This window comes from Mastigoproctus giganteus, chromosome 13 (assembly GCF_048544385.1).
Source record: "Mastigoproctus giganteus isolate SK-2022 chromosome 13, ASM4854438v1, whole genome shotgun sequence".
Classification (NCBI taxonomy): Eukaryota; Metazoa; Arthropoda; class Arachnida; order Uropygi; family Thelyphonidae; genus Mastigoproctus; species Mastigoproctus giganteus.
In genome coordinates this window covers 136,534,418-136,554,505 of record NC_143587.1, presented here as the reverse complement: position 1 = coordinate 136,554,505, position 20,088 = coordinate 136,534,418, and the positions used below count along the sequence as shown (strand labels likewise).

The 20,088-nt window shown below is 37.4% G+C and overlaps 1 protein-coding gene across 2 annotated transcripts in view; it reads right to left on the bottom strand.

The window, feature by feature from the left end:
• The window catches only part of LOC150076465 (uncharacterized), a 215,988-nt gene that overhangs the window by 95,627 nt on the left and 100,273 nt on the right, over positions 1-20,088 (bottom strand). For both annotated transcript variants that reach the window (XM_090387007.1, XM_090387006.1), the window contains exon 3: positions 14,019-16,646. In XM_090387007.1, the coding sequence (XP_090243133.1) occupies positions 14,019-16,646 (2,628 nt within the window). The remainder of the gene's footprint in view (positions 1-14,018; positions 16,647-20,088) is intronic.

Below are 20,088 nucleotides of genomic sequence, written 5' to 3'. Positions count from 1 at the left end.
GGATAATCGCCTCCTTATCCCTCTAAGGGATAAGGAGGTGATTAGGATTGGGATAAGGAGGGGCTTAGAGGGGAACAGGTATCCTGTGTGTTATCAGACACTCAGCCTAAAACACTGATGGATCCAATATCTCTCTATTACAGAAGATTTAGGAGAAGTCCAGTTGTCCTGCCTCCCTAAAATCCACTCATGCACACCTTCTCGATGGTAAGTCCTGTTACGTCACTTAGGTGGCAACAAACGTGTAGAGTGGTTCTTTTCAAGATGCCTGGTCAACGTGAAGAGGAAAAGACCAAACCCTCCAGCATATGACAGCACGACAAAAGAATTGGCCCCCAATCCCCAGCAGTTTCACTCTCCCTCTTACGGCAGTGAGGATCAGAGGATTGGGGTTAGCAGAGGGTACTAAGAATCTCTGGGTACGACCAGGCTGCCATGCACGGAAACTGAACTTGGCCTGTTATAACGTAAGATCACTCATTGGTGAAGACAGGATATTAGAGCTGGAAAAGGAATTAGAAAATGTGAATTGGAATATCATCGGTTTGGCTGAAACAAAAAGAAATGAATCACCTATAAGTTTATCAAGTGGAAATCTGCTGTACACCAATGGAAACAGTGAAAGGAGTGAAGGTGGAGTTGGGTTTCTGGTCCATAAAGATTTTAAAAACAACATTTTGAAATTCAAAAGTACATCACCAAGGGTGTCAAGACTAATACTCAAGATTTCTAAGAGGTACAAGCTAAAGATTATAATGATTTATGCACCAACATCGAGCCATGATGATGAAGAGGTTGAAGAAATGTACACCGAAATTGAGTCTTCTAGATGAGCAGAAAAAACCAACTACACTATTATTATGGGGGACTTCAATGCTAAGATTGGAAAAAGGCAAAACAGCGCAGAAAGAGGAACTATAGGAAATTTTGGAATTGGTGAAAGAAATGAAAGAGGTGAAAGACTTGTGGAATTTGCAGAATCTAGAGGAATGTCAGTAATGAACACTTTTTTCAAGAAAAGGGTGAACAGAAAGTGGACATGGAAGAGTCCAAATGAATTAACAACTAATGAAATCGACTTCATCCTCACTAACAGAAGATATATTGTGAATGATGTTACCATCCTGAATAAGGTAAATGTTGGAAGTGATCACAGACTGGTAAGATGTACATTGATATAGATGTAGGAAAGGAAAGGAAAAAACTGACTCGAGTAAATTATACAAAGGTCTTTGAGATAACAGAGGAGGAGAAAAAGCAGTATGTACTGGAACTTAAGAACAAGTTTGAGCTTCTGCAGACTGCTCAGGACCAAGATATCAACGAGAAATACTACAACTTTCTGAAAGTGATAAAGCCCAAGAAATCTATAGGGAAAAAGAAATTCAAAGAAGAAAAAATTAGTCAAGAAACACTTGTCATGATGAACCGACGATGACAAATGAAGAGCAAGAAAAACACTGACAGGGAGAAAATTGAGTATACTGAGTTATGCAAAGTCATTAGAAAGAGACTCAGAGAGGACATAAGAAAATTTAACACAAGCAAAGTAGAACAAACATTAAGGGAAAACAGAGGATTTAAATCAGCAGCCATGAGCAGTAATACAGAAAGACAAATGATACAGAAACTGAAGAATAGGAATGGTGTACTTATAAACAGCAGAGAAGGCATAATTCAAATAGCAGAAGACTACTATAGAGAATTACACAAGGAGCGAGGGAATGATGCCAGCAGTGGGGAAGATGGATTGCAAAGTAGCAACACATACGACATACCCGATATATTCTTCCTGACGAGATAGAACATGCATTGAAGAAAATGAAGAATCAGAAAGCCCCAGGGGAAGATGAAGTTACTGTAGAGTTGTTAAAATTGGGAGGAAGAGACATAACACAAAAACTGGCAAGGCTCTTCACAAAGTGCATTAGAAAAGGTGTGATGCCTAAGCAGTGGAATAATGGAATCATAGTTTTGCTGCATAAGAAAGGAGATAAATCAGAAATTTGAAATTATAGACTAATTAGCTTGTTATCCCACGTCTACAAGTTGTTCACAAGGGTCATTACTAACAGATTAGAAAGAATACTTGATGAGAATCAACGAAAAGAGCAAGCTGCCTTTAGGATAGGATTCTCAACTATGTATCACCTTCACGTAAAATCACAGCTAATGGAGAAAGCAAATGAATATAAAACACCATTATGCCTGGCATTTGTGGATTATGAAAAGGCATTTGACTCCATACAACATAAGGCAATGTTTCGGGCACTGGAAAGACAAGGCATAGATACCCCATATATTATGATTTTGAAGAAAATATATGAGTGCTACCTCCTTTATTAGACTAGACAAAGACAGTAGGAAATTTAAAATCGAGAAAGGAGTTCGACAAGGAGACACAATATCTCCGAAGCTGTTTACTTCTGCTCTTGAGGAAGCTTTCAGAAGATTAGACTGGTCGCAGAAAGGAGTCAATGTGAACGGAGAGTACTTAAACCATTTACGATTTGCAGATGACATTGTGGTCATAAGCCACGATCCCAAGAATTAGAGGAAAATCTTAATCAGTTATGCACAGTTGGTAAGGATTTTGGACTAAAGATGAATGTGGCTAAAACAAAAGTAATGATGAACAAGTATGCCACAGAAAGGGAAATAATGATCGAAGGAGCAGTAATTGAAAAGGTGGAGTCATATACTTATCTGGGACAAGTTATTAACTGTAATAATGATAAATGGCTGGAAGTCAAGAGAAGAATAAATTTTGGATGGATAGCATTCAGGAAATATAGTCACATACTGAAGAGCAATATCCCAGTTTGTCTGAAACTTAAAATAATGAACCAATGTATACTCCCCACCATGACTTATGGAAGTGAAACTTTGGCACTCACCAAAAGAATGGAAGAGAAGCTGAGAACTACACAGCAAAGAACGGAATGAATTATATTGGGAATCAGACTGTTAGATAAGAAGAGAAACACATGGATTAGGCAGCAAACTGAAGTAAAGGACATTCTTATCAAAACTAAAGAACTAAAATGGTCTTGGGCAGGACACATAGCTCGAAGACATGATGACAGATGGACTAAGAAAATAACAGAATGGTACCCAAGAGAAGCTAGAAGAAAACCTGGAAGACAAAGGCAGAGATGGATAGATGAAATTCATGAGTTTATGGGTAGTAAATGGATGGCCAGTGCTCAAAACAGAAGGAACTGGAAAGTTGCTGGAGAGGCCTTCATCCTGCAGTGGATTGAAAATGGCTGATAATGATGATGATGATATCCCTGCTAGAAAAATTCCTGTATATCATTGACAAGACACCATGAGCCACTCTTGCAGACCATCTGCACTTCTCAGAAAACTTCATATCTGCCAGCACCATTACCCCAGGCCCTTTTCGTTCTCTACCACTGTCAGTGTAGTACTGCAGAGTTGATATGTTGCTCTGGGGTTACTGTTTCCCATATGTAGTACTTTACATTTGTCAATGTTAAACTTCATTTGCCATCTTTCAGCCCATCTGCTCAACTTTTCTAGATTATGTTGCAGCAGCATACTGTCATTAGTGTCCTTAACAACCCTGCCAATCTTCATATCATCTGCAAACTTGGACATTAAGCTTGATATAACATCATCAATATCATTTATAAATACAGAAAACAACAATGGACCCAAAACTGAACCCAGAGTGACTCCACTAATAACATTAGTCCACGATGAGCAGTGTTCATGTTCAACTTATTCATGTTAAAGTTATCACCACAGTAAGGAACTTCATTAGCGCCACAGTCCATCCAGAAATTCTATCAGTTTATTTGGCAGCAAAATCCATTCCTACACATTAGCTCCCACAAATGTAAAAAAAATCTACTACTCAAAAAAAATTATGGTTGCTTAAATTGGCATTAATCAAAGTTATCTCCAAGCCATACATCTGGAAGCAGTGTTTACGGGGTGCCACCACCTGGCCTTAGGTTAAATCTGCACTTATCTGTCACAGCATCAGGCTCTGCATAACAGACAGGTGTTACTTAAACAACTTCTCTCCATCATTCTGGAACTAGACTGCAAGAAATTTGCCATCTGCTGATAAAAAGGATCATAAAACAATTCTTAAATGCTCTCCAACTTCAATCCAGATTTGCAGAATACCAGAAAATCTAGTGTTCTGTAAATCTCAATTTTCATTCTTTTTTTTTTATAAAAAACTCTTTTTTTTTTTTTTTAACTTAATTTGTATGTTTTGATTATTTTTGCTTATTATTTACGTACCTTACATTGTTAATCCCTGGCCTTCTGACTGTGAAGGCCTTGTACAACAGTAGTGTTCATTTTTCTGGTTATACAATAAAGAGAGTTTATTTATTTATGCTGCTGTCCACTGATTCCTCCAGTCAGCACATAACACCAAAACAATATTCTGTGATTCACTTATACTGTGTGTGTGTGTGTGTGTGTGTGTGTGTGTGTGTGTGTGTGTGTGTGTGTGTGTGTGTGTGTGTGTGTGTGTGTGTGTGTGTGTATACACAGTGCTTTTTTTTGTAAAAAAACATAGGTGCCAGTACTCATTCTTTGCTATCAGAAAAATTAGGAAATTAAAAGGATATGAAAAGTACTCTGAAATTTTTTTTCTCCTAATATTGTTACTTTAGTAGTTATGTTTTCAGAATAAGAACAACAAATTAAGTGCATTAACACACAGTTTATTAAGCATAAATTTATTATTCAAGTATATAAAAAAATAAGTAAAATGTGAGTAAAATAAGTAAAAAATAATAACAGAAGTAAAAATTTCATAATAAAGTTTTTGTAGAATATTCCAAATTTTTATTAAGTTCTCATCTGACCCCCATCGGCAACCTTTTTTGAGTGAAGAGCCATTTTTGATCTAATTAAAAAAAAAAAGAGAGAATCTGAAAAGCTGCACCTCAGCTCAAGCTGGGGGGGGGGGGGGACGAGAGTTGTTTAAGAAATGGAATACAGTAAGAAGGTGTTTATTAAAAAATGTGTATATATTTTGAAATATTATTTATTAATACTGAAAAAAAGTAACAAACATCTAATTAGGTACAAATTAATGTGACTTTTGCTGATGAACTTCTTGAGCAAGTGTCTTCCAACATCATGCGAGTATGTCGTAATTAAACATGCTGAGCGTTATGCTCGCATTGTTCAGCCAATGGTTTCTTGATTTATTTTTAATATAGTTCATGTTCAAAAATATTTGCTCGCAGAAATACGTCGAACCAAAAATTGGGAGAAGTCCAAACACAAATAATTTCAAATTTATATATGGGTCCGGTAAGCTACACCACGCATCAAACACAATTTGGTCTGCATTTTAAACTCATCTATCACCGTGCATTTGTGTAGAATTGCATGAGCAGCCTTTTGCCTCTGCAAATCCCCAATTTCAGTTTTAAGGCATTTTAGTCTTTCACTCCACATGTCCTTGATTTTTTAGTCCTCTAATCCATTTAAAATTGTGCTTCATGTGAGCTGTAAAGTTAAAGAGCCGCAGTTACATGTTAAAAGAGCTGCATGCAGCTCGCTAGCCACAGGTTGCCGACCCCTGTCCTATACTGACTTCTTTTCTTCCTCTTTGTGTGTCGGTTGCTGAATGGCGTTTCCGAAGCAGCCACGAATCGCATATTTTACTGGATCGAAGCGGGTCAGCAGTGGGCCTACGATTTTAAGAAACAGTAGTGAAGAAATTGTTTTTGTCATCAACGAAGAGCTGGCGATCATATTCATTTGTGAAAATTCTCGTTCACATTCACTCAATGAAATTGAGTATTGTACTCAGAGCATTCATCAAATGCTTCAATTCTTCTGAAACCTTCTTATCACTTGGGTATCCATGAATTGTCTCTCTTTCATTTAACTGTAACCTAATTGACAATTTGCTAACTTCACTTTCATCAAATGCGAACAATTCATGTTTGGAAGATTTAATACCATCGTTGTCCTTGTTTTCCTTTCAGCCCATCTTCAATAGTGACAATACCAACTTCACTGGTATTGTCACTAGTTCTTAAATTTGAATTTTTTCTTTTCTTTTTTTTGAAGCTGTCCAAAATGTCGGTGTCATTCGGATATTCAAGTACTGTAAACAGAAATAAGGAAATTATGGAAAAATGTGGATAACGTACTTCCGCAAAACAACAGATGGTTATTTGTTGGGGTAAAAGAAAAATCACTTTTCTCATTCTCGAGCGGGGCGCTTACGGTTGATTTGCTATTGTCTCGAGTCACAAACCCTTTGTGAGAGTATTGGGACTAATGTCAGCACTAGTACAATACGAAGGACACTGCATGATATGGGTTACAATGGTCGTGCAGCTGTTCACAAGCAATTGATCACCTCAACAAATGCTAGACGCATCAACATGGTGTAAGGAGTGCAAATTCTGGACTGTAGAACAGTGGAAAACAGTCCTATGGACAGATGAGTCGAGGTTCACACTCGACCAGTCTGATGGCCATTCCTGGGTGTGGTAAATGCTGGGGGAACAGTTCCTTGCTGATTGTATTTTCCCAACAATGAAGTTTGGTAGAGGCAGTGTCATGGTATGGGGCTGCTTTTCACGGTTTGGTTTGGCTCATTAGTCGTTATCAACAAAAACCATGAATGCTGCGCAATACCAGGATAGCCTGGACAATTACGCACTTCTAACATTATGGCAATACTTCGGGGAAGGCCCATACCTGTATCAGCAAGACAACACGCCATGCCATACTGCTCAGGTCGTAACAGTGGTTTGAGGACATGGGTGTGTAAAAGTTGGATTGGCCAGCCCAGAGTTCTGATCTGAACACTATCGAGCATCTTTAGGATGTATTGGATTGTCGGGTATGTGCACATCGCGATCGCCCAAAGAACAAGTCTGCGTTAAAGGCAGAGTGCAGGAACATATCACCTGACATTTATAAAAAGCTGGTTAAACGTATGCCGCAAAGATTGAAGGCTATCATAAAAGCAAAAGGTTTCATCACAAAATATTGAATGACACAATAAAAGCAGGTGTCCGGATATTAATGATAGGGCAGTGTATATAGCCTATGTGGTACGTATTAAAAAAGTAATAATAATTGCTGGATTTCTGTTGATCTGATTTTAGTTAAATTTGGGAAGGCTTAATCTTTTCTAAAAGAGCTAAACAACATTTCATGACAGTCCATCCATCCACCCATTGGAAGTCAAGTTAGATACAGTCAGTCCTTGTATAGCACGATAGTTGCGTTCCTAGAAACCCCTCGTGCAATGCAAAATCGTGCAATATAAACAACAGGCCCTATGGGAAAAATGAGGTTAGGTGCCGACCACCCAAGACTGAACACACATTTGTAACCAAAACATTACCGAACACAATAAATAATCGTAATAAAATACTTAAGCATTTTATTATGACTATTACGTAATAAAATATTGCTAATGCTTTTACTTCTGTTGTAAGCAAACTTGTTTTTTGTTTGATTTTCTATCCAAACAGATGACAGGCGTTCCATCTCTTCCAATTCTTTGTGTCTTAATCTAATGGATTTTAATTACACTTTGAGTTGTTCCTGCTATGAAAGTTGTTTTTATTTTCTCTGCATTCTTTCTAATTCTCGGTGTTGCCTCATTTAGGTATATAGCACGTGCAATATCACACGGTCTTTCATTTCGCTCAAAGCGTTTCACAATTTCATATTTTTTCCTCTATCGACAGAGGCGGACTGGCCATAAGCCTTACCAATTTTAAAAATAGCATCATCAAAGCTAGAGTATGCATGGCAATAAAGTTCCTGGACTGGTACTGTTGCAGTCATGTTTGACGAAAATGAAAATAAATGGAAGTGGAACGTTGTAGTTCAAATGTCTTACAGATAATAGTAGTAAGGATATTGTCCAGAAGGCTGACAGGTTGCAAGTAATAACCAATTTTGTTAGTAGCATTAACATGCCATGTCATGATTTTGCAATGGAGCAATGAATGAGTATTAAATTTTACTTTAAACTGCGAAAATCTGCAACAGAAATGAAATGTTAAAAGCTATTTATGGTTGATGGAATGTTAAATGTCATACCAGTGTGTTTGAATGGTATAAGCAGTTCAAAGATGGACTGAGGATGTTCGCAATGACCTAAGACGTGGGCATCTGCCAATTCCTTGAAAAGAGGACAAAAAAAGTTCAGCTCAGCCTTAAATTTATTTAGGCTATCAACTTCCACAACAAAGGAGGGAAGACTGTTCCACCAACCAAAAACCCGCTGGCTAAAGGCAAACTTCGGCACATCTATCCTACATCTGTCTTTCTTCAATTTGAATTTATGTCCTCTCAGGTGATTATTCTGAGCAAGAGGAAGAATCCCGTCAGCATTGAGCATGCTCAAACCATTCAAGGGTTTATACACCTCAATCATATAGCCTTGCAGGTGCCTAGACTCGAGACACTGTAATTTGCAAAATTTAAGCCTTTGATTCGTACCCCTTGTTCCATTCACTAATCTTGTTGCCCTTCTCTGTACTTTTTCCAACACCTCTACATCGTTCTTAAAATGAGGCCTCCAGACCTATATACAGTACTCAAGGTGTGGCCGGACCATTGCCTTATACAAGGGGATAATCACCTCCTTATCCCTGCTAGAAAATTCCTGTATATCACTGACAAGACAATATGAGCTACTCTTGCAGACTGTCTGCACTGCTCAGAAAACTTCATATCTGCCTGCACCATTAACCCCAGGTCCTTTTTGTTGTCTACCACTGTCAGTGTAGTACCACAGAGTTGATACGTCACTCTAGGTTACTGTTTCTCATACGTAGTACTTTACATTTGTCAACATTAAACTTCATTTGCCAACATTTCTGCTCAACTTTTCTAGATCCTGTTGCAGCATCATACTGTCATTAGTGTCCTTAAAAACCCTGCCAACCTTCGTATTGTCTGCAAACTTGGACATTAAGCTTGATATACCATCATCAATATCATTGATAAATACAGAAAACAACAATGGACCCTACACTGAACCCTGAGGGACTCCACTAATAACATTAGTTTACAATGAGCAGTGTCCATTTACCACTCTGTCTTCTCCCACTCAACCATCCCTTTATCCATAGCAGCGATTTGCCTCCAATTGCCTCCACTGCCCCAATTTGTTCAGCAGTCTTCCATGTGCAACAGTATCAAAAGCCTTTCTATGATCCAAATATATGATATCAAAGTTATTCCTTGCATCCAGTTCCTTTGTGATCACATCACAGTATCCAATCAAATTGTTCAGGCAAGACTTTCCCTTAACAAAACCATGCTTTGTCCAAGCTATAACTGAAGTCTTGTCTAGATGATTCTGCAGTGCTCCTTTAACCAGTGCCTCCATTAATTTTCCTGTAACAGAAATTAAACTAACAGGTTTATAATTACTTGTGTCGGCCTTTGATCCTACTTTGTGAATTGGGGTCACATCTGGAAATCTCCAGTCCATGGGTACCTCCCCTGAGTCCAAAAAAGCTCTCATAATTATGGCTAAGGGTTTGCTTACTTCCTTTGCTGCCTCCTTTAATATAACTGGATAGATCCCATCCACTCCGGGTGCCTTTTTTATGTTTATCTTCAACAATTTCTCCTCCACTTTCCTCTCAGTTATTACAAAATCATCTAGCTCACTGCTAGAGTTTAACTCACCTCTGGCATTCCTCTCCCTGAATAACTCCTCATGGATGAATGTAAATGCAAAATACTCATTTAGTTTGTTAGCCATCTGAGCAAGATCATCAACAGTTGAACCATCAATATCCAGTGGAAAAATCTGATCCATCCCTTTCCTTCGAGAGTTTACATAGGTAAAGAACTTTTTGTTGTTTTTCTTTGCATCCTTTGCCATGAATTTCTCATAATCTGCCTTTGCCTGCCTAATCTCCTTTGTGACTTGGTTACAGACCAGCTTATATCTATTATAGGCTTCCATGTCACCCATTAATTTATATGTATCCCATGCATTTTTCTTCTCTGCCATATGTCTCATTAGTTCATCTGACATCCATTTAGGCCTAAACCTTGAACAATATTTCTTAGTTGGTATGTAAAGCCTAGTAGTTCCAAGATAAATTCTTTGAATGCTTCCCATTTTGAATTTGCTGTTGGTAATATCATCAGTTGGTCCCACTGTATAGAATTTAAATACTGTCTCAGACCACCGTAGTCACCTTTAAGAAAGCAAAAACCCTTATTTTTACCCGATGGTAGTTACCTCTTTGAGTAAATCCCATTTGAGCACGTTGTGATCACTGCCACCTAGTGGTTCCTTTATCTGAAGATTCTTAATGCATGAATAATCACTACTGTTAGATCAAGAGTATTACTCCCTCTAGTTGCGTCCCGAACATGCCGATGTAGAAAACAATCATCCAAGAAATCCACAAAAGTCTTGCTAGTGTGTGAGTGACCAACCCAAAAATTCCAGTCTATATCTGGGAAATTAAAATCCCTCATTATAAGATTCCCTGATTTACTGGCCCATTCTTATTTCCCTTTACAGTTCCTTATTATACTCATCAGAGTCATTAGGCCTATAACACACTGCTACTCCCCGTTTTGATCTCCCAATGCTTAAGTCACACCCACCAAACTGACTCGACACTGCACTATCCAGCGATGTCGACTGGTTTCACTTCCTTGGATGTTATGTGTTTCTTGCAAATATTCAAAATGTAAGGAAGCCTCTTAATTGTGATGTGCTGGGACATGGATGACTAGACCCAGGTATCCTAGCATAACCCCTCCTCCCTTCTTATCCTGTCTATCCTCCCTGTACACATTGTTCTCCCCAAATTCCAGTTCTGCATTCCTTATATCTGTGTGACAAGTCTCTGATGTTTTGAGCAATACCTCAAATTCATCAAATTTATTTACCAAACTCCTAGCATTGGTGTACAGGCACCTGTTCCTATTCTTAGCTACCCTAACACAACCCATGTGTTTACTTGTATCGCAATGACTCCCAGCAGTCTCTGAAATACCCTGCATCTTATTTTCCAAGATGCTGCTCGTTCCAATAGGTCTATGCAATACTAGTGCCACACAGTCTCATGGATGAGCAGAAGCAACAAAATGTCAATACACAAAGATCTCATCCAGATTTGTCATGATCATCATCAAGGTTCAAAGAGTTTTATTTCCAGCAGTCCAGGATCAAGAAGATCTGATCACACTTTTCAACAAACAAGGTGTGATTTACATGGAATTTGTACCTGAAGGGGAGAAAGTTAATGCTGAATTCTACGCGTACAGATGCATCAAGAAGCATACTTCCTGGGTGAAACTGTAATTAGGAGAGAAAGATAGCTGGTTCTTGTTGCATAACAATCCCCTCTCCCATTCTACACTTGTGCAGACATTTCTGATGAAACATGGTATTGTACAGTTCAACCATCCACTCTACTCCCCCGATCTGGCACCAGCAACTTCTCGCTCTTTCCACGAGGTGAAAACTGCCCTCAAGGGAAAAATATTTTGGGATGTTAAGGACATTAGCATTAGCATTAGTAGAGGCATTTGATGCAAGAAAGCAAGCTTATGCAGCATCAGCCAAAAAAAAAAAAAAAAAAAAAAAGTAACATAAATAAATAAAAATAACCACTTCCACTTCACCCCTCTGTTCGTTCGAAATACCTGTCCAGCTGAGCCTTAAACTTATTTAGGCTATCAACTTCCACGACAAGGGATGGAAGTCTGTTCACATTAAGATAAACTAACTAGCAAACTAAACATATCTTTGAATGCCTTCACTGACTCTTTTCAGAAACTGTTAGGTTTGATAAGTGCATTCAGTCAGGTGTCAATTACTTTGAATAAAAATAAAACAAATTTTTGAGCTCTTTCACTTTGTTTATAGTGCACACACAAGTCTGGAAACTTTATTGCCACACTTTGTACATTTGTGAAATGAAATAACACATTTTCTGCAGGCTTAGATCTTTCCACAGATAAGTTTGTTCTATTAGCTCAACTATTCAATAATGCCTTGAGGTAGGCTAATTAAATGTTGGGGGGGGGCATGTTTTATGTGTTAGTCTCAAATTTTTGGATGTGGCATACATAAAAAGACATACCTATCTCCTGCATACTTACTGCTTAAACTGCCTCCATTATATACTAGCTAATTTGGATGCCTCCTAAAATCATTACCAACAGGTTTGCCTGGTGGACTGTCCAGTGAACTGCCTGCCAGCAAAAATAGTCCTATAGTAGCACCCTCAAAAGACAATGATGATGGAAGAGACAGGGAGATGCCAAAGCTTTGATATGAAAACTGAACATAATTTTTAGCAATTCAAATAAGTGGTGGTTTTGCACTGTGTGATTAGAGTTAATTACCATTTATTTTACAGTTTCCTTCATACACCTTTATCACATATATATATATATATATATATATATATCATAATTAATTTTAACTTTTTACCTATCATAATTAATTTTAACTTTTTACCTATCAAAATTATTTTACCACGTGTTCCCTTACACGTGCTTTGGCATACAGAACATGTCGGAAACAGAAGTAAGAGCATTGCTATATTTTTTCATAATTTTGGTGGATGACCTCTGACGAAGACACAAAAATTATGAAAGACTTGGCAATGTATTTCCTCCTTGGTCGTTTGTTCAAATTTTCACTTGGTACATATTCTTTACCCTTACTGAATTCTTTACCCTTATTATTATTATTACCCTTACTGAATTCTTTACCCCCCCCCTACTTCGTTCACACAACCTTTCGCTACCAGGGTACACTGTACTTTCTTTGCTTCTACCTTTTATCATATATTATATTCTGCACTAAATAAATTTGTTCATTTATCTTATATATATATATATATATAAATATATATAAAAAGCATTTAACCAGGGATTTATTTATTTCACTATTTTATTTTATCATCTATAAACATTTATACTGATCATGATTATCTGGCAAGTATGTACAGGAAACAGAACATAAACTTTACTGATATTCAAAATGTAAGAAAGCCTCTTAATTGTGATGCGCTGGCACATGGATGACTGGACCCAGGTATCCCAGCAGAACATCGCCCAAAGCATGACACCACTGCCATCAGCTTGTTTTCATCCCATGGTGCATCCAGGCACCATTACTTCCCTAGCAGATAAACGACGCACACGTATCCAGCCGTCCACATGGTGCAACAGGAAACATGATTCATCAGACCAGATGACCTTCTTCTGATCACTCAAGGTCGAGTTTCGATGCTCGCATGCCCATTGTAGGGGCTGTCGCCGGCAAACCATGGTTAGCATGGGCACTCAGAGCGGCCTGCGGCTACGAGCCCTATTTTCAGCAGGATTCGATGTACTGTGCATTGTGACACATTACTCCAGTCACCAGCATTCCAATTACCAGCAAATTGCACCACAGGAACCCTTCTGTTACCATGTACCATCTGGGAGAGCCTTCACTCACCTAGAGCATCGATGAGCCGTAGTCATCCAACACCTCACCGCTGGTTAATGGGTTTCCACCTCCTCGGACCACTTAGGTACTAACAGTAGGTACTAACCACAGCTGATCGCGAGCACCCCACCAGCCGTGGCATTTCAGATATGCTCTGACCCAGTCATCTGACCATTACAATTTGGCCTTTGTCAAACTTGCTTAAGTCTGCTGCCTTTCCCATCTGAAGAACAAGAGTAACACTGATTAAAGGAGCTCAGTATCAGGTGTTTTTTATACAGCGTTCCAACCCGTGGACGCGCCGTAGTTCGATTTGTATAACTCACTGGTCATAATGTTTTGGCTCATCGGTGTATATTCAATTGCATGAAAAATTTACTGCTAATGTTTTTATACAATTTACTACAATAATTGCATTCAATGACTTCCTGGCATAACCATTCAAACACACAACAATATTTAAAATATCCAGTTCAAATGAAAAATTTGTTAAACAATGTTAAATTATTATAAATCTAAAACAAGTATATATATTTGATGAGAATATTACCTGTTTTGATCTTTTTGGCATAGCTGACTTTATGAATTCTTCAACCAATTCTGAGCGCTTTCTTTTGGTTCTAATGCGACCACTTGACCATGGTGTTTCATTGGCATCTGGTGAAATACTCACAGAGCATTTCTGTTCCTTATTGGGGCATTCAGAGTCCACATGCAATAAAGAATTTGGTGAGGAAACAAGTTGAATCTGTTCTCCACATATGTAATATGGCCCAAAAAGATCTCCTAATCCAGCATAATGACTTCCTTTCTGACAAAAAATACAAATCCAGTTTTTGTCTTTTGTGAAAGCATCATAAAGAGGTGAAAGAGTACTAGTATGGCCAACTTGCATTTTTTTCCTCAAGCCACTACTAATATTCAATTCTCTTTTTTGCTTTGGATACTTAGTATCTTTTTCCTCTTCCTTCTGTGGAACATTAACAATTGTGATAGATAAAGGCTTTTCTTTTGTTCCCATGATGTGGATATATGGTCCACTAAAAAGTTTTACCTTTTTTGATTTTGGTTGTTCCTCAACTGTTGTAGGAGTCAATTCTTTCAATTTCTTTTTTTTACTTTTTTTGTTTTTTTTACATCCTTGAGGTTTGGGTCTATTTTTACTTCCAACAGGGCGTCCACGTTTCTTTTGAGGATAATTGTGTGCACTTCGATGTCCGCCTTTTGAAATAGCTGTTCGCCCTTTAGCACTAGTATCTGAAGACAGTTCTCTTTGAGATATGCCATCTTTGGAATGAAGTGCATCTGATATTTGTATGCCACTATTAGAATTTTCTTCTTCTTTTGAAACTGCAGAAGAAAGTACTATTATTTGTGGTGCAGTATTCTGAACAGATGATTTTGGAGATTTTCTAGGAGTTTCAATAAAAGCAGGCCTGTTTTGCTTTTTATCTTTCTCATTGTTATGCTCAGATTGTAGCATACAATCATTATTGCCAGAACAATGCATATTTGTATTCCCACCAGCTAAATTTACATTTTTATCTAAGTCATCTGTTTTCCGGATGAAGTGCTCACTGCATATATCTTCATTAAATAAGTCTACTATTTTCTTTCTTCTTTCTCTTTGGCCAGAAGACTTAAGTGAATTTACACTTCGTACTGTTACCTGAGTATGGTTTATATTTGATCTCAAATCATGATCTTGCAATGACATATCATTATTCACCAAGTATTTTCTCCTTCGAAGGTTATGCCTTGAAGCAGAAGACAGTATGGAAACTTCTTCAGAAGAAAAAGAACTTTTCTCTTTTGTTTTTATTGTAGTAGTACAAGATAAATGCACAGAACAATGATTTTCTGTTTCACAGTCACTTTCTATATTACCATTGGCAACATTAAAACCATCATGTTCTTTGACTACTAATAAAGTTGCTTCACTGGCTGTGTAGTCTCCCACGCTATTCTTGCATAAAGCTTTATTAAACAATTTTGGTTGTTTTATAAAAGGTATATCATTTTCATTTGGAATCTCACATTTAACAGGTTCCTGGAAGATCTTATCATTGAAAAGGCTAAAGTTTGTGTCAACAGCAATGCATTTTGAATCAGGAGGTATTTTGTTTTCTTTTTCCATGAACAACTTAATTTGTTCCTCTTGCACTTTTAACACATTGCACACTTCAATGGTAGGCTTATTTACCAGAATATCACTATTAGACATTGAGGATTTTTTATCTTCTACTGAACTGGAGAAGTCTGGTTTATCTTTCCTATTAAGAGAAGAAACAATATCCGATGAAGGTTTCATTGATAAGGAACCAAAAGAACTATCTGAAACAGACAATTTATCACAACTTGTAACCACACCAAATGTACAAGACAATTCAGTACTATTAAATGAGTCACTGGAAGAAACCTGATGATGTAGGTTTGTGTTGGGATTCTGTTTATCAACTTTTTTTTTATAACAATCTGACACATGATCTAAAACTACTTTATCTTTCACAGGCTGGGGAGGCTCTATTTTTGACTCTCTATCAGTTTCTGTACAGCAATCAGGTAACCGATTAGACTGTATTGTAAAACCGGTACTAGATGACTGTGATTCATGATTTGCTGTTGAGCAAGCAGTTGGCAGGGCTGGCACTATTTCTGGTGATGGTTCTGCTGCATCTGGCTCAGTATAAAATGCCAGTGAAGCATTTGAAAGAGGTATCATGTTGCATGAGTCCTGTACTGATAAATTTGAAATTTGATTTTCATGTACAGAAATCTGACTTGTTGAGGAGGCCTGTTTACACTGTTCAGATAATTCATTTGTTGGTGATGGTGACTGTATACTAACAGCAGATAAGCATGAAGTATTACTTAAAGCTGACTGTTGTGTAGAAAGGTTACAAGACTGTGCTAAATCAGCATTTTTTGAATGACCACAATTATTTTCCCAAGTGCTTTTCATTTGTTGCATATTAATAATGCTTCTATACTCAGAATGATTTTCTTGATTCAAAGATTTATATGGGACCTGAGTTCTATACACTTCTTTATGGTCACTGGAACCATGTGGCATTGTAGGTTGTACTTGAGCAGCACAGAGATTTTCCAATTCAGATTGTAAGATCACAGTACAAGGAAATTGCAAATGCGACTGGCAACTCAACTGGCAATCTGTGCCCTTAAAAAAAAAAAAATAATAATTTTATACATATACACACAAACACAAATATATACAGTATATATAACTTTTAATAAATCTACATCAAAATATTCAAGGGAATTTAACTGTTCTTCAGCATACACAGAGTAAATATTTAAATGAAAAATTATCTACTTATTTTTAGTTTTAACCTAATTTTTCAACTTGATGTTAAAATTGAACTAAGTATTTCCATTGGCAGAAAAACCATTACAATTAGTCACCTTGTTTACCTTGAGTGCAAATCTAAAATTAACAAGTTTTGTATTGCATAAAAATAAATTTTCACAGTAAACCCGAAAAAAAAAAAAAAAAGCTTAACATTAAAAACAAACCTTGTGCAATATAACTATTGTACAGTAATTTTGAATATGCACTTTACTAAAACTTGATATGATACCGTATTTTTATAAATAATATAAGCTTTATTACAGTATAGCGTAACTTGATAATGTATATCTCAAATTTGATAGCCAAGGTATAACGTAAAACTATATAGCAGAATATGTATTACTGCATTAGCTTAGTATAGTATTGTATAGTATAATAAATTAATTTATTAACCTTATAAATTTTTATTGTTAATTAATTAAATCGTATTTAAACGGAAATCATGCCCCAGGCTAGAGCAGCAAAGCAACATTCACAAAGTGGCGGGTGTGCTGTGGCTCGGGGAAGAACCGATGTGTAATTCTCCAATGCATCACAGCCTAAAGAAATGTGCTTCTTGTGAAATTGTTGCAGACATTTCTGGGACAGGACATGATGTTGCCAAGGGCAACATCATGTCCCGTTGGACAACATCATGTCCGGGGGATGTAGTTGCCTTCGAAGGACTTAAATCGGATGACCCATCAAACTCTCAGCTGCCCACAATGCCAGAGCTTGCACTTGATCATCAGGCAACACAGCAGCAACCTTTGGGGCAGAATGCCCTGGTTCCACAGGAGCTAGTTATTGTTGGTGAATCTATTGTCAGGTAGATGGGAAATATACTGTGCAAAAAGGATAGGTGGAACAGGACCAGGGTATGTCTGCCAGGGGCAAAAGTTGATGACACTTAGAGCAGATATCATCTTTTAAGGGCACAGAGGGTGATATTGTTGTACACGTTGGCACTAATAACATTAACAGTAGGAGATCTGCAGACTTACTTAACAAGTACAAGTCAAAGTTGAAAGTGTCTGCAATTCTGCCAGACATGTTAGGATGGAGTATATGATGAGAACTTTGTCAATCAATTTGGCCCTGGAGAGATTCTGCAAGATTCATGGAATAAAATTTTTCTCAGCATGGTCTGTGCTTGTTAACGGGAGAAATTGTTTCTACAGGGATGGGATACACTTAAATAGAAAGGGTGCAAGAATATTTGCTGATGCTATCGAGGCAGTGTTAGGTGGGTCGGAGAACTGCTAGCATGGGGGAGGGATTCACAGACTAATAGATTAACAGTAGCCACAGGCAGAGATGAAAGTGATCTTGCACTGCTTCTACTGGAATGAGCAGCAGCCTGGAAAGTGAGGTACTGGGGATTTCAAGGGCTGCTGGGAGTCATCATGGAACAAATAAATAAATGGACTGTGTTAGGGTAACTAAGAGTAAGAATAGGTGTATGCATACTTACATGTACACTAATGCTAGAAGTATAGTAAATAAAATTGATGAATTTGAAGTGCTAGTCAACACATCAAAAACGGATACTGATGGGATATCAGAGCCGTGGTGCCACACAGATATAAGCAGTGCAGAATTGGAATTTGGGAAGTATTGGATTTTCTATCCAATACGTACAGAAAGGGAGGAGGGGATCATGCTGTTAGTTAAGAAACACAAAATCTAAGGAAGTGCATTCAATTGACATTGGTGGGCAATGCAATCTTGAGTCAGTGTGGTGCAGCATAATCACTGGGAAAGGGAAAATGAGTGGGCGTGTGTTATAGGTCTAATCAATCTGATGACTATAATCAGCAGTTGTGCAGAGAAATAGAGTAGGCCAGTAAATCAGAATGATTTATAATAGACAATTTTAACTTTCTAGATATTGATTGGAATTTGTGGATTGGTCACTTCCACACTAGCAAGACTTGTGGATTTATTGGATGACTGTTTTCTTCAGCAACATGTTCAAGAGGCAACCAGAGGGAGCAATACTCGTGATCTGATTATCAGCAGTGATTCCACTAAGGAACCACTAAATGTAGTGTACTGATATGGGATTTACTTAAAGATGTAACTACCATCAGAGGTAAGGGGAAGAGTTTTTGCTTTTCTAAAAGTGACTACAGTGATCTCAAAGAGTTTTTAAATTCTATACAGTGGGATCAACTGAGAATGTTACTAACGGTGAATTCGAAATGGGAGGCCATTAGGGACTTAATCTTGGAGGTATTATGCTTTTCATACCAACTAAGAACTACTGTTCAAGGTTTAGGCCTAAATGCATATCAGATGAATTAATGCAGCTTATGGCACAGAAGAAAAATGCATGGGATGCATATAAATTATCAGGCAACACAGAAGCCTATGACAGATATAAACTAGTCTGTAATCAAGTCACAAAGGAAGTCAGGCAGGCGAAAGCATATTACGAGATTGATTTGATTTGGTAGTTGTTGGCGCATCGGCTTCTGTGGCCATATTGCACCTCCCAAGGTTTTTGCAGTACTTTGATCCAAGCCCGAGGCGGGAATCGAACCCGCGACCTTTGGGTTGCTGGGCAGGTACTTTACCCACTCGGCTAGCCCGGTCGGCCGCATATTACGAGAAATCTTTGGCAACGGATGCAAAGAATTCTTTACTTATGTAACCTCTAGAACAGGGGTGGGCAACTTTTTTCGTCAGCAGGCCGAATGAAATTTTCGTATCACGATGCGGGCCGGAATAGATTGAACGATTTAATAAAAAAAATCAGAACCTAAAAAATGTTATATTACTTGAATTACCAAATTATTAATGTATTTTTAAAAAAAGTAAATACAATATTTAAATTTGTCGGAGCTCTATCTGTTTTGACAAAATTTTCAAAGTATTTTGTTGCTTACGCAAACCACATTTTAAATTTTCCGCTTCAATTTTCATTTGTTCCGGTGAAAATAGCTTATATTTTACGAAATGTTTTTTTTTTGAAAAATGCCTTTTTAGATTATATTCTTTAAAAACGGAAATAGTTTCGTTACAAACCAAACAAACAGCTTTATCGTCTATATTTGCAATTAAATATCTGAATGTCCAATTATCATTGAAAATGCGGCATTCGGCATCAATTTTTCTTTTTTTTTTAATTGGCTCATTTTATGGGCTATAAATTATATTAAATTAAAAATTGTAATAATTAGAAAAGGCATAAAACATAAAATATCTCGTACCAATATTATTTTTTTCAATAAGAAGTCAAACCCAAAGGAACTTCGTTCGATCGATG